General features: G+C 34.9%; 2 protein-coding genes across 2 annotated transcripts; both read left to right on the forward strand.

The window, feature by feature from the left end:
* LOC104750738 (ACT domain-containing protein ACR4) lies at positions 5,850-8,601 on the forward strand. The gene is made up of 8 exons (XM_010472578.2): positions 5,850-6,021; positions 6,479-6,551; positions 6,646-6,691; positions 6,781-6,895; positions 7,002-7,069; positions 7,142-7,744; positions 7,827-7,931; positions 8,018-8,601. The coding sequence occupies exons 1-8, from the start codon at positions 6,018-6,020 to the stop codon at positions 8,369-8,371; spliced, it is 1,368 nt and encodes a 455-aa protein (XP_010470880.1). The 5' UTR covers positions 5,850-6,017; the 3' UTR covers positions 8,372-8,601.
* On the forward strand, positions 10,111-10,922 carry LOC109129592. The gene has a single exon (XM_019238033.1). It carries the CDS (start codon positions 10,399-10,401, stop codon positions 10,687-10,689), a length of 291 nt encoding a protein of 96 aa, XP_019093578.1. The 5' UTR covers positions 10,111-10,398; the 3' UTR covers positions 10,690-10,922.

The raw sequence follows: 14,032 nt of genomic DNA on the forward strand, positions 1-14,032 counted from the left end.
CCACCTACTTTTTCAGAGTTATTTATGATTTCATTGAAGTCTCCTGTGATAAACCATGGGCTCTCTCTAAGTTCTCCAATATTCTGGATCTGCAGCCAGAAATCTTGCCTTTTCGCCATATCTGGTTCTCCATATAGGAAGGTAGAGAAAAACTTCTTACCCCTTGTTTTTATGTTCGTGTCGATGAAGTTAGCACCAGATGTAAGAATCTCCATTTCAATGTGTTCTTTCCAGAATAGCGCAAGTCCTCCCGCACTTGACTCCGAAGGAGGAACTAAGAAGTGTGAAGAATAGCTCATCCAGTCCAGATGTTGGAGAATGAACTCAGAGGTATTCTTTGTTTCCATGAGGAATAGTATATCTGGGTAAATTTTTTTCTTGATTTCCCTTAGTCTCTGGCATGTTATGGGATTCCTCAACCCACAACAGTTCCAGCTCACGACTCTTAAGGAAGAGGGGCTGGTAGATTCTAAAAATCCACCGTATTCTTTTTCCTTGCAGGAACTAAGGAGATTTTTGGGTTCATGGACTTGCCCTGCTTTGCTTTTCTGCTCCTGACCGATGAGGTATCCTCCTCACTTTGTTCTTTATCTGCAACTTTACTTCTGTTTTGATTCGAGGACTCACCTTTTGTTCTTTGAGTTTGTCTTGTAGCATTGGCTTTCTTTGGAGAACTCTGCACTAGATGTCTTTTTTGGCTTTTCATTCCTGGTAATTTTTGCACTGTTTTTGTGGATGATTTTGCTAGCGGTGGTTGTCCACGCCCTCGTGTTGATTGTGCCTTAATTGTTGATCCAGCTGGAGGTGTTCCTTCTCTAATAATCATATGGTTAACAGGGGTCTCGGATAGCAGGCCCTCCTCTACTGATAAACTTCCTGGGGTCATTGCCCTAGCAGATTCAATAAATTATATCCGCAGTGTGATTCATTAAGTTTCTCTCCTCGCCTTGAATAACTCTCTGCCTCCTTGCAGCACTCTCAGTAGGGTCTGTTATTGTACAATATTGCATTGTGACCTCTCTCAGCTCACTGAGTACTTGGTCCTTAGATGGGATATCAGTCGGAGTCTTAGTTACTCGTGGTAGACTATCGTGCTCGCTCTGACTTTTTTCCGGAATGTTGTTCAGTGGAGGAGGAGTTTGTCGGTCCAAATTGTCTTCATTTCTTTCCAGAGGGGGTCGTCGAGGTCTAGACGTTTCTGATTTCTCCCTCCTAGTTGATCTTTGTTGCTGAGGTTTTTCTCTCCATTGCATCATCCGATAGGTAGGAGCTCGGGTGGATTGCCTTTGTGTTCTGAGGTTATCAGTTTCAAACTGACGAGAGCTACTTCTAATCTCATACCTTCTGTCCCTTGTAGGTACATAGGTGCGGGCTCTGTTGGATCTCTCTCCTGAGAGGGAGTATTGATTCTCCCTTCTAGTGTCTAGTTTACGTTTCCGAGAAGTGATGTCCTCCTGGGACTCGAATCCTGACTGAACTGCTAATCCTTGGGATTTTGGGGCTGTGAAGTTATCACTAGCCACATAGTAGTTTCTTGACACCTCTCTTGATAGGGTTAGATCTTGCTTGTCCATCTGTTGGCTAGGTTTCTTTCTTTTAGTAGCTAACCCTGGACAACTTTTCTTCTCGTGAGGCAGCTTCATACAATGTTGACAATGGTTTTTAAGATTTCTGTACTCAAAGGTAATAATTGCTTCTTTTCCATTTGGGAAATCCACCACTGTATCTCTTGCGAGAGGTTGAAGGCCATTTATGAGTGTCTTTATTTTTGCAGTGGAGGTAGTTATCTCCAGATCTAGGAACTCACCAAGTTCCTCCGCGATAGCTTGAAGCATTGCTGGTTGCCAATAATGTTTTGGAAGTCCTTGAAGTTCCACCCAGAACGGGATCAAAGATGGGAAAGATTCTGAGATTTCTGGTTCCCATTTTTGAAGGATGACCATCCACTGATCAAAATGGTAAGGTCGGTTGTCTAACACTTTTTGCATGTCTTCCTCATATTCGGAACTGAACTGAAAACATCCTCTTCCTAGATCCGCCCCAATTGCTTTTCCTCGAAGGTTCCATCTGTTAGCCAGAAATGGAAAGAGGGACCATAGTCTCTGGATCGAAGGGTTTGTGAATCTTCCAATCAGCGTTAATGCATTAGCTTCTATTAGCTCTGTTGTATCTATTTCTGGTGCTCTGATTCTCTTCCGGGGGGGAGGGGAGAATCCTCTCACTACTTCTTTTCCTTTTTGGTGGTATGGTATGCGTCTCTCCATAACTTGTAGTTTTAAATGGGGTGAGGATTTGCTTCTACTGGTAAAGAATCCGTTCAGGGAGCAGGGTTTGTATTTGGTTTTCTCAGGGTTAACAAGGTTTACACTCGTTTGTAGGGGTTACACAGATTATATTGTCAAAGAAAAAACTTACAGTGGTTCTTGTCTCGTCGTTGCATACGATATGTTTACCAGTTCAAAGTGATGGAGGGGTTGTGATGGTTGAAAAGTGGTTGTTGCGGTGGTGCTGGGAGGTCGGAAAGCTCGAGACCACCATGGAAACCTCAATTAAAAACCAATATATTAACCATGTGTAGTAACTAGTAAGTATTGAATTGCGACAATGTGGGCAAATATATCTGTCATTTACACAGTAAAAGTAGTAAGGGATTGTATAAAAATTATGAACATATAGAGATACACCAATAATTTAGCCTCTTGATTTTGACTCTATGTGTGTACTGGAATTACAACTATTTAAAACAATAGTAGTCGAAGCTTATTTAGAATATCCAACTCACATGATAGTTATGTCTGAATGCCACCGTTTGTAGACCCCGACATTCATTTTCGAGCTTATTTTGGTTATCTATACGAAATTGTTATAACTAAAACACGTTTTACTATAGAGTTTTTTTTTTAATTTGTGAAACAAACAAAATATCAAAATGACTTTCACATTTCTTCATACACCCAATTTTCCTAAAAATCATAGTGTTACGAATGATCTCGAAGACATTTTGAGCTCCAACACTAAAATCTTAATAATAATAGATGTACTAATATACTGAGATAAATGACAAATATCTTTAAGTTTGGTATTTTAGCTTAGAGATGAACAAGTGGGAGAGTAGACAAAACGTGTGATTAGATATGAGAAAAAAAAATCAGAAGAGAGGGAACACGGTAAGGGAAAGGTAGGTTCGGCCGCAGCAGATCCCTAGACCGGCTCTCATGCAGCACGACGCTTTATTTTGTATGCCTAACCATGTGACTGCAGTCTCCCATTTAATTCAGTTGGCCGCTACTTGTTTCTTTGTTTTTTTTCTTCTTAACCCCAACCTATGGTCAGTTTTTCAACTCTGGTTACTCACACACTTGTTATTACTTTTTTTTTTGACGGCCACTTGTTACTACTACTCACTACATCTACTTGTTTTATTTTTGTCAATGTCTCAATTTTATATAAACCTTCTTAATATATATATATGCTGATTGGTTTTGTCACTTAGTCTGATTTTACTCTGTGGGCAAATTTTGTAAGAAAATTTGGGTTTGAATCTCTCATTTCTTATAGGTTGTGCATCTTAACAACAATAGCTATTTAATTTGCCCAAGTTCAGCGTATCATAGGAAAACAGTAAAAATTGATTCGAATTTGTGATTTTCTTTTTCAGATACATATATATATATATATATATATATATACACATAAATATAACTAATGTTCTGCAAATCTTTAAAATTTGTTCATTGAATGTAACTTTGATAATTAGATTAACAAAATCAACATCACATGTAAGAAATCGAATTCCTGATTATTCAAACTACTTCTTTATTTTTATTTTATCTTTACATAAGCTGTCATTGATCTAGTGACGAAAAAAATTGATTTAAATGTTACGTTATATAATATATATGTTTAGTCGTTTAATTACATGTGTGTATGAAATATATGGATATTTCATCATGGGTACTAGATTTTGCTGTCACTCCATTTGTATAAATATTCGGAATTTTTTATAGATATATTTACATAAAATTTTGTTCAGTTGTAAAATCAATGATACATATCGTTATTAAAATACTACTGTTAAACATTCAAAAATGCCATGTTGGAAATAATATATTAAATCTTTTTTTTAATATATTAAATTCTACATATTTCTTGTGAAACTTTAGAAATTATCCCAGTAAATAAATATAATAATGGACGACCTCAAGGTTGATCATCATCAGTGTGTACACCAAAATACATTACCCCAAAAGTCCAATATATAAAATCGTTTCCCAACATATTTACGTTATTACATTCGTATGGGACTCAGATATTTCTTCTACACATTCACATCTAATAGTAGTATATATATATATATTGGTAAACATGTGAAGGATAGTCTTATATATTTGTCAAATGATACTCAAATTTCTTATAGAAAAAGATGAAACACAAATAGTGTGTGTAAGAAAAACTCACACATAATCAAATTCCAATAGTTCTCGGTTGTTGAAAAACATGGAAAATGCCGGTGGAGGTCTCGAATCTCATGTATTCATTCGTACCTATAATTTGGCAAAGCATAGTAATGCATAGTACTAATACATAAATACAGTCTTTAATGGGAATATTGGGAACGAGATATGAAGGTACGATCTTTAGACAATGGTACGTAAGGAAGAGTATATAATCCACCCTGTCAACCTTATATTTTCACGCTATTCATTTTGCTTTTGCCCCCCTCTCGTACGTCTCTCTCTACATTTATGTGTTCCATCGGTTAATTCTTGAATTGTAGTTAATTCCGATTCCGACATAATCTTTAAAAAAAAAAAACTCTTGATCATAAGTTCATAACACACCATTTACGTTTATCCTGATCCATTAACTTACGTTTTTTCTTCTTCTTAATGACTCATTTTACGTTTAACAAACACACAAATACCGTAATATCCAATTTATTACTTACTACTATTGTTTTATGCATATATGTTTTGGCTCTTTTCTCGCTATCTTGTAAATTCTCTAATATAAGGAAAACAAACGTTGGGACAATAAATTTGATACGGTACAAAAGATTCCATATGGTCGCTCTTTAAAAATACCCATTTGCAGTTATTTCATTCCTGATTTGAAATGGAAATATACCTATATATAATATAATATGATATATATATATTCCTTTTGGTACAAAAAAAAATATATTCTTTAGAGATTTTATGGCACATTGTATATATATTAATTAATATTCAATAGAATCACTTCACGGATGGAATTATATTATACTATTCATTTATTTTTCTACGTAATTTGAAAATGGAATCATATCATTTTTGTTTTTCACGGTAGTTAGGAAATCAAATCAGAATCTCTTTTAACACTCTATATCCAAATCTTAAGAATCAGAATCGGCTTAAAATTCNAAAAAGTTAAAAAAAAAAAAAAAAAAAAAAACTCACTTTTTCTACTCCGAGAAGTTTGGGATGACAGATTAGAGGAGACCTTGTCATAATTACCAATCCACTGCTATATTTATTTACCCATCACAAGCTAACTTATCCGCGCATGTTAGCTGTCCTCCACTAGAAAACACGCTGGCCTTTGCTAACGTACGCGGAGTGTTGTTGTTACAGTTCACACATCTTTTCTCATCCTTCTTCTTCTTCACTGTGTATATTAAAAAAAAAAAAAAAACAGTAAGCAAAAAATATTTTATATTTTTTTTCTTGTGAGTTGCTCGTTTATGGGAGAATCGTGTCAGATTAATTTCTATTTTTGTTGGTTTAATTTTCCATATTTAAGTTAAGAAAATATTATAATAACAAAATCTGTGAATTAGAGAAATAAAAAAATAAAAAAAATAAAAAAGATCTCGTGGGTCGGGTCGCCATTATATATGCAAGTCTTTCTCCTACCTTTTGCTCCTTGCGAAATTTACTGAAACTACTTTTTATTTTTCTCTTCTCTTTCTCTTTTCTTTCTCAAGTGTCACAAGATTCAAAGAGAGTGGCCTTAAACCCCCATCAAAGGAACATTCAATGGGTACGTTTNTTTTTTTTTTTTTTTTTTTTTTGTTTTTTTTCCGTTTTTGTGTTATTATTCGAGTAAACATACGATTTTTGGTATGAAATTTTCATTTTTGGTTTATGGGTTATTTAGTATTTGGAGGTTGCATATGAAAAGCTTTTGTCTTTTTTTTTTTTTTTTTTTCATTTCTTGTTTCTGATTTTGTGAAATTAGGACTAAAAGGGTTTTTGTTCTTCTTCATTCTTGTGGGTTTCTTTTTTCTCTGTGAAGCTTTATTTAGAAGTTAACCTAGGATTTGATGTCGGTGGGATCTCTGTTTCTCACTCCTTGTTAATAAGAAAACAGAGACAAAATGTGGTTTTTTTTTTTATAATCTTCCTCTGTTCTGTTTTTTTGAAAGTTTCTGTCTTTGAAATTTACCAAAACAAGGAATCATAATCTCACTGTCTTTTTGGGAATTTTGGTTGAACAGATGTTAGCATGAGTTTTTCACAAGATATGGATAATGAGTATGAGAAACTGATAAGAAGAATGAATCCACCGAGGTATTCTTTTTTCTCCTTCCTTTTTGTTTAGTATAACCACTTTTAAAAGTGATATTGATTTTTGGATAATAAACCTCTCTATTATTTTTGTCAGGGTAGTGATTGATAATGACTCTTGCAAGAAGGCAACTGTGATAAGGGTACTTTTTTTAATTTTGTTTGGTTCATGTACAAATTTCTGGTTTTATCATTTATGTAGTCTTGTCCTTAATTTTTGTTTTGTCTACAGGTTGATAGTGCAAATGAGTATGGGATTCTTCTTGAAGTTGTACAAATCCTTACTGATCTTAACCTGACTATCTCCAAGGCTTACATATCTTCTGATGGTGGTTGGTTCATGGATGGTATGTTCCATATCTTAAATGGTGTCGTTTTTTTGTTTTGTTTTGGATTCTCTTTTACTTTTGAACAAAGGAATTGATTCTCTTTATTCTCTTTGCAACTTGGCAGTATTTAATGTCACCGACCAAGATGGTAACAAAGTCACTGATGAAGTTGTTCTAGACTATATCCAAAAAGTGAGTTTTTTCATTTGTCTTTGATTCTCTTTATGTGAGTTCAATGAGTCTAATGAGTGTAAATTTTTGCAGTCTCTTGGGCCTGAAGCTTGTTTCTCTACTTCCCTGAGATCTGTTGGTGTCATACCATCAACAGACAGCACTGTTATCGAGTTAACTGGATGTGACAGACCAGGGTTGCTGTCTGAACTGTCAGCTGTTCTGACCCATCTCAAATGCAGTGTCCTAAGTGCCGAGGTTTGGACACATAACACTAGAGCAGCTGCTGTGATGCATGTGACAGATGACTTAACCGGGTGTGGCGTTTCTGATCCAGAGAGGTTGTCTCGGATCAAGAACCTTCTCAGAAATGTGCTTAAGGGAAGCAACACACCAAGGGAAGCCAAAACCTTAGTTTCTCACGGAGAGGTTCACACAGATAGGAGACTTCATCAGATGATGTTTGAAGATAGAGACTATGAACTCCGTGTGGTGGACGATGATTCCTCAATCCAAGATGAAAGGCAAAGACCAGATGTTTGTGTTGATAATTGGCTTGATAAGGATTACTCTGTGGTGACAGTTAGATGTAAAGACAGACCAAAGCTTCTGTTCGACACAGTCTGCACCTTGACTGATATGCAGTATGTGGTTTTCCATGGAAGTGTTGATACTAAGGGCACAGAGGCATATCAGGTATAGAAAGATCCCATTACAGTAGAACATCTAGTTTCCCTGATTCATTCATTCTCTAATCGGTTTAATCTTTGCTTTACAGGAGTATTATGTGAGACATATAGATGGATCCCCTGTAAAATCAGAGGCAGAGAAGCAAAGAGTCATACAGTGTCTTGAAGCAGCTATCAAAAGAAGAGTATCTGAGGTACACATGGTTCACCATATACAGTTTCTGGTATATATAATATTTGTGTAGCTATAATTGAAGAAGATCATTGTTTAATGTTATAGGGATTGAAGTTGGAACTGTGCACCACAGATAGAGTAGGCTTATTGTCAAACGTGACTCGCATATTCCGTGAAAACAGCCTAACGGTCACAAGAGCTGAAGTGAAAACCAAAGGAGGCAAAGCTCTAAACACATTCTATGTCAGTGATGCATCTGGTTACTCAATCGATGCCAAGACCATAGATTCCATAAGACAAACCATAGGCCAAACTATCCTTAAAGTCAAGAACAACCCTCAAGAGCAACAACAAAGACAGAAATCGCCTTCTCACGATTCCCCTACAAGGTTTCTCTTTGGAGGTCTCTTCAAGTCGAAATCTTTTGTCAACTTTGGTTTGGTCCGGTCATACTCTTGAAGAACAACTTCACTTAGCTGTGAGAGGTTCAAATCTCCTCTAGGTTTTTAACTTCTTTAAGCTTGAGAAGAATCTGTAAATCCATCACCAAATATAACCTTAATTCTTGGTCTAGGATCCAACTTTGGTTAGGGGAAAAAAGACAAAAGTGTTTAGTTGATGTCATGTCATGACTAAGTGTTAAGTGTTAACCTTTTCTTCTTATATATATTAAATCCTCATTATCTTTCTTTGAATCTTCTTCTTCAGATGTTTCAGTCTAAATTGCTTATGTCAAAATTAAAATGTTCAAGACATGAAAACAAAATAACCTACAATAAAACATAATAACTTCATAATTGGATAGATAAGATTGAGGGATTCCAATGAAGGCACCCAAATTTACACTAAACCATTGATTAATTTGTTCGTTATAATTATATATACATATAGACTCAATGAAGCTACGTGTATGTATGTAATAAAATGAACATGTGAGGGTATGTGTAGACATTGTCACCGAACACTTTAAGGGGCGTGTTTACTGAAACTATGTCGATGGGTATTGTATAGATTCTCGAGTCACATGGAGAGACCAACAAAGTGAAACCTCTCCACCACCATCACAACACCGCCCATTTTGTTTTTTCACATTCATTGTTCATTTTTACATGTTACATTTTCTTTTTTTCTTTCAATTTATAATAATTACTAAAACTTAGCATATTGACATGTGACTCGTCTCGTTTCCTTGTTCACAGTACATGGCTTTCAGTGTGGGTTGAGGATTCTTCATGGCAGAGGATATCTTTTAAGTTTCAGTGATTGTCTACATAGATTTATTTTTAGAAATTATGACTTTGCAGACTATTGTCTATTGACTACACATGCATATTTGATCTAATGTTTATATCATAATTATTTAGTGTTTCATCACGAAATGGTGAGTTTATTTCTCCTAACTTTTGCTATTTTAGTTGTATTAAGTGACACAAAAATTGTTTTATTTATATTCTCTAGATTAGAATGTGTTTCGACCTACGAAGTCAAATTTTGTGATTATCCAACACAAACAAAATGTGAATTTTCTTTAACAAAAAAAAAAAAGAAAGTTAATTTTGGGTTATTTTTTATATAATAAAAATACTGTGCATGTTAAAAAAAAAGTACTGTGCATAACAAATGATAACTTTTAAAATATAAACTATCTTACATTATAATGTGGCATCAAATTAATTAATTGATACAAATTAATTATAATGTAAATATAAATTACCTCGGTAAATTGATACAAATTAATTATAATGTAAATATAAATTACCTCGGTAAATTGATACAAATTAATTATAATGTATTTTTTATAAAACATGTTTAAAGAAATTAATCATGTTTGGATATGTTAGGCATTACACTAATCATATTTGTATGTGTGTAGGATTTTATAATTGTTGTTTTTAGTCTTCATAATTTAACATGGATGGTCAATATAGAGTGTGAATTGATTTAGAACATCGATTTTTATTTTGTTTCCTCTAAATCACAACCGTACGCGGCCACATGTTTCCATTAATAACGCATTACTCATGCCAAAATTAAAATTCTCTCATCTATAAGACTAAACATAACACTTATTTTTTAAAAAAAGACAGAAAAAAACACACTAAACATAACATAATTGATCTCATATCTATCCAATCTATTGACCATTGACCATTTTTTTTTTGTTGTTTGTTCGTTTTTTTGCCATATTGAGTCAATACACGCACCACAACCACCACACTTCCACCCAATTTCTAAATTTTAACGTTTTTAAAAAAAAGATTTTCTTCTTTATTATTATCCATACCCTAATTAATTTACTCTATTTAAAATCCTCACGCTAAGCAACAACCCCTAATTCAGATTTAAAACCCTTTAAAACACAAGCGTCAACATTTAAAACATCAACAAACACAAACAAACCAATCCACACACACACACACACAAAAGTCTTGTTACATTGTCAAGTTGAATCAAGAATCAAGAAACAAGAATCAAGAATCAAGAAAATGGAGGATTCAGGGCGTGGAGGAGATCATTTTCCAGGTTTTGAGATGAGAGTTCACAACGACAATTGTGTTTTCCGGCGAAGTCTTAGCTGCCGGCTTCAGAGACGAGCTCCTTGTCCTCTCCTCTTACCACCAAGACCTCCTCCTTCTTCTTCCACGGAGGCTCCTTCTACGACCAGCGCCGTTTCTGTGTCTGCGTTTTGTCAAAACGGCACAGATCCGATCCCTCTCTTGTCTCCTCTCGTCCTTCCTTCAATGCTTCAACCTAATCCAACCACCACCTCTCACTAACTCTTTTTTTTTTCTCCTTCCCATTTTATTGTAGATTTCTTCATTTACTGTAATGATTATTTGGATTTTTTTTTTCATTTAAAAGTTTCAAACATCTAAGTAGATTCAAATCTGTTATTGTCTCTATACAAATTTCACAAAGGTGACGAGGATCGTCTTCTCCCAATCTTGATAAAACTGAAGATTTTATTTTCTTAATATCATTTACTATTTGTACAATATATTCTGTACAATCTTTTTCTTATTGACTACTAATATCTTTTCAATGCCACAATATTAATTCCACCAACTTTAGTTTTTGATTCATTGTCTTTGTCTTTACAAAAAGTTATGTAAGGAAGGAGTGTTTTGTTTTGTTCAACACGAAGGAGTGTGTGCACCTCAAGCCAACCTCTTTAATTTGGTCTGATAGCATTTTTATTGGTCCAAAAAAAAATTAGAACAATTATGTTTTACTCTTCTTGTATTATTATTAATCATGATTATGTTTTTTAAACGCAAATTGTATTTCGTCATCACAACACTGTTAATGTAATGATGCGTTAACGTCGGATATTTTTTTTTCCTATGACACAAAATTTTAAAGAGTAAAAAAAACTGATGGAATATTATATCTTCATCTTTTGGGTAGATTTCTAGAAAAATGAAAAATGTTTTTACGATTTGTTATAATCAAAGAAGAAAATCACATTTTTTAATTTTAATATGAAATTATTATTGAGTTGGATGTTACCAAATTCATTGTCATTTGGGATAAGATCATGAGAGTTAGGAGCAGTCACATTATCTCTTGACTTAGTCTACCTCAAATATTGCACATTTCTACTTAATTAACATATACTATGGAACTGCTCATCGTAATCTTTCAACACCAATATACAAGAATTCAAAATTTATGTAGTTAGAGTTTCAATATCTACCTAAAATCAGAACAATTTGACATTCTTTATATGTCCGACAATTGCAAACTATTCGTCCCGGACAACAATGGCTTCCAATTCAGCCACCTATATTGATTATGTCACGGTTATTAACCTCACAGATTCATGTGAACTCCTAATAATTATTGAACCGGCCCAGGACTTGAGATAACCCACACTAGTTCTATCTCTTTTTAGTTCTGATCTGTCTTTACTAAAGGTTTCTATGTATTCCAAAAATGTAGTCATGTAGAAAAATTTCAAAACGAAATCTCAATAACTAATGGTCTTATCATATGAGAGAGTGTTATGACTAGCTCAAAAGTCTTCTCACAACAAATTCTTTGTCTCCCAAGAAACTCGGCCTCACACTCAAATTAAGGGCTTTTGATTACATATTGTGACAGAGAAGTTTATCAATATGTGATTCTAAATTTTCACTCGCATGAAAGATTAGGCCCTTTTTGAGTATATATCACATTACTTTGAAGGTTTAGTTATAATCCTGTAATTCCTTAACTAAGTTGATGTCTCGTAAAAAATTCATTCCTACTTACATATTTCAAGGTTGGACTTCACTTACCAAGTTTCTTTTTAGGAGACGTATCTTTTTATATTGTCTAGTCGTTAATTAATGTCATAATTAAGAGATCGAACGTCTTACACGTTTTAAATCAAAACCCCTAAATATTAATTAGTAAATCATGCGCCAATGTTTCGCTATGGATTCTCATGACCAACATTGTGTGCCGAAAACGACTAGATACATACATTAGCAAATGAGAATGCAGATGATGGTGACTATAATAGTACAATAATAACATATAGTCCAATGAAATGCATGAAACTCAACATGATGGTATATGTGTATTATTGTCATGTCTATGATGAATGGTGATTCTTGTTCCTCGTATCAATTCACACGTGAATCCCACAACTAGTAAAAGGAGATGTGAAAATTCTTGTAAAAATAACTTCATATATTATTTCTGTTATCGTCGATGATGTAATCAACCACTAGGATAAGTGGGTCACAATTTTTTTTTTTTTTTATATAGTCAAATTTCAAAATGATAATGTCATTCGGAAAATCTAATCGACTGAAATATTAGCCATATGTATTAGAGTCAATATATATGACAATATGTACAATCGCGAACGTACGTAATGACATTATTATGTGAAATATATATGCATATGTTAGTCATAAACGTGGGAAATGGAGTATCTCTTTATCAAAAAAGAAAAAAAAGAAAGAAAGAAAGAAATGGAGTATAATCATGTAAATGTCACGACACAAATGAGTTCTCACCCGCACAAAATGATAATAAATTTGGAAATTGGAATTTTTATTTCTCCATGTAGACAAGTTTTAGCCGGTAGTTTTCTACTTTCAACTTTCTAAAAAGTCAATACAAAATCGCGAGATACCATATATAACATTTCAACAATGGTAACTTGAGTAATTTCTGGGTCACGAAACCAAATAGCCAGCACTTTTGGATAGCGAAAAAACTTTTGAAGATAAGAGAAAAAGCTTACCCTTGAATAATAGTGAAGCTAGGAAATGGACGAAAGTGTCGCTTCTGGTCAGATCGTTGGTGTAAGGTAGGGCGAATGAGCGAATTCTTGAGTGGGGATCTGTCTATAGGTATTCCCAAAAATGCAGTCCTGGCGGATCTATGGAGAAAAGGGAACTGGAGATTACCATCTGCAAGGTCGGAGACCCAAGTTAGTTATCAAGCTGAATTATCGGCTCTACAACTAACGGAGGAAGAAGACTCTCATACCTGGTGGATTAATGATCGAGTGAAGGACAGTCACTCAACCGGTAGGATCTGTTCAGCGCTAGGTGAAGAGTTGCCTTCGGTGCCGTGGCATAAGATTGTTTGGACCTCCGGAGGAATCCCCAAACACAATTTTTTAACTTGGTTGGTTGTATTGAACAGGTGCCCAACTCGTGACCGACTTTTGCAATGGGGATTGCAGGTTGACTCCCGCTGTTTACTCTGCGCGATTGGATCTGAAAGCCGTGATCATCTTTTCTTCAACTGCCCATACAGCTGGTCGCTATGGAGCAAGATCTCTCGCCGCTGCAACCATAACTCTGCACCTTCCTGGACTGGAACAATAAACTGTCTCATCAACTACAAAGGCTCCCGTGAAGCAAGGAAACTCCTACTAATCGCCTGGCAGGCACTGATATACTTCCTTTGGACTGAACGGAATCACAGGTTGCATTGGAACTGTTTTAAGCCAGCTGATCATCTCCTCCATCAGGTTAATCAGCTTGTGCGAAACAGAGCCCTTAGCTTCCGTGATTCCAACCCAACTCTCACCTCCACTCTGCTTGGCCTCTGGTTCGCTGGATCGCACAACTGAAAGGAATGTTACAAAACCCTAATCTCTCGACCTTTTGCGAT

The sequence above is a fragment of the Camelina sativa genome, chromosome 16, assembly GCF_000633955.1.
Source record: "Camelina sativa cultivar DH55 chromosome 16, Cs, whole genome shotgun sequence".
Taxonomy (NCBI): Eukaryota; Viridiplantae; Streptophyta; class Magnoliopsida; order Brassicales; family Brassicaceae; genus Camelina; species Camelina sativa.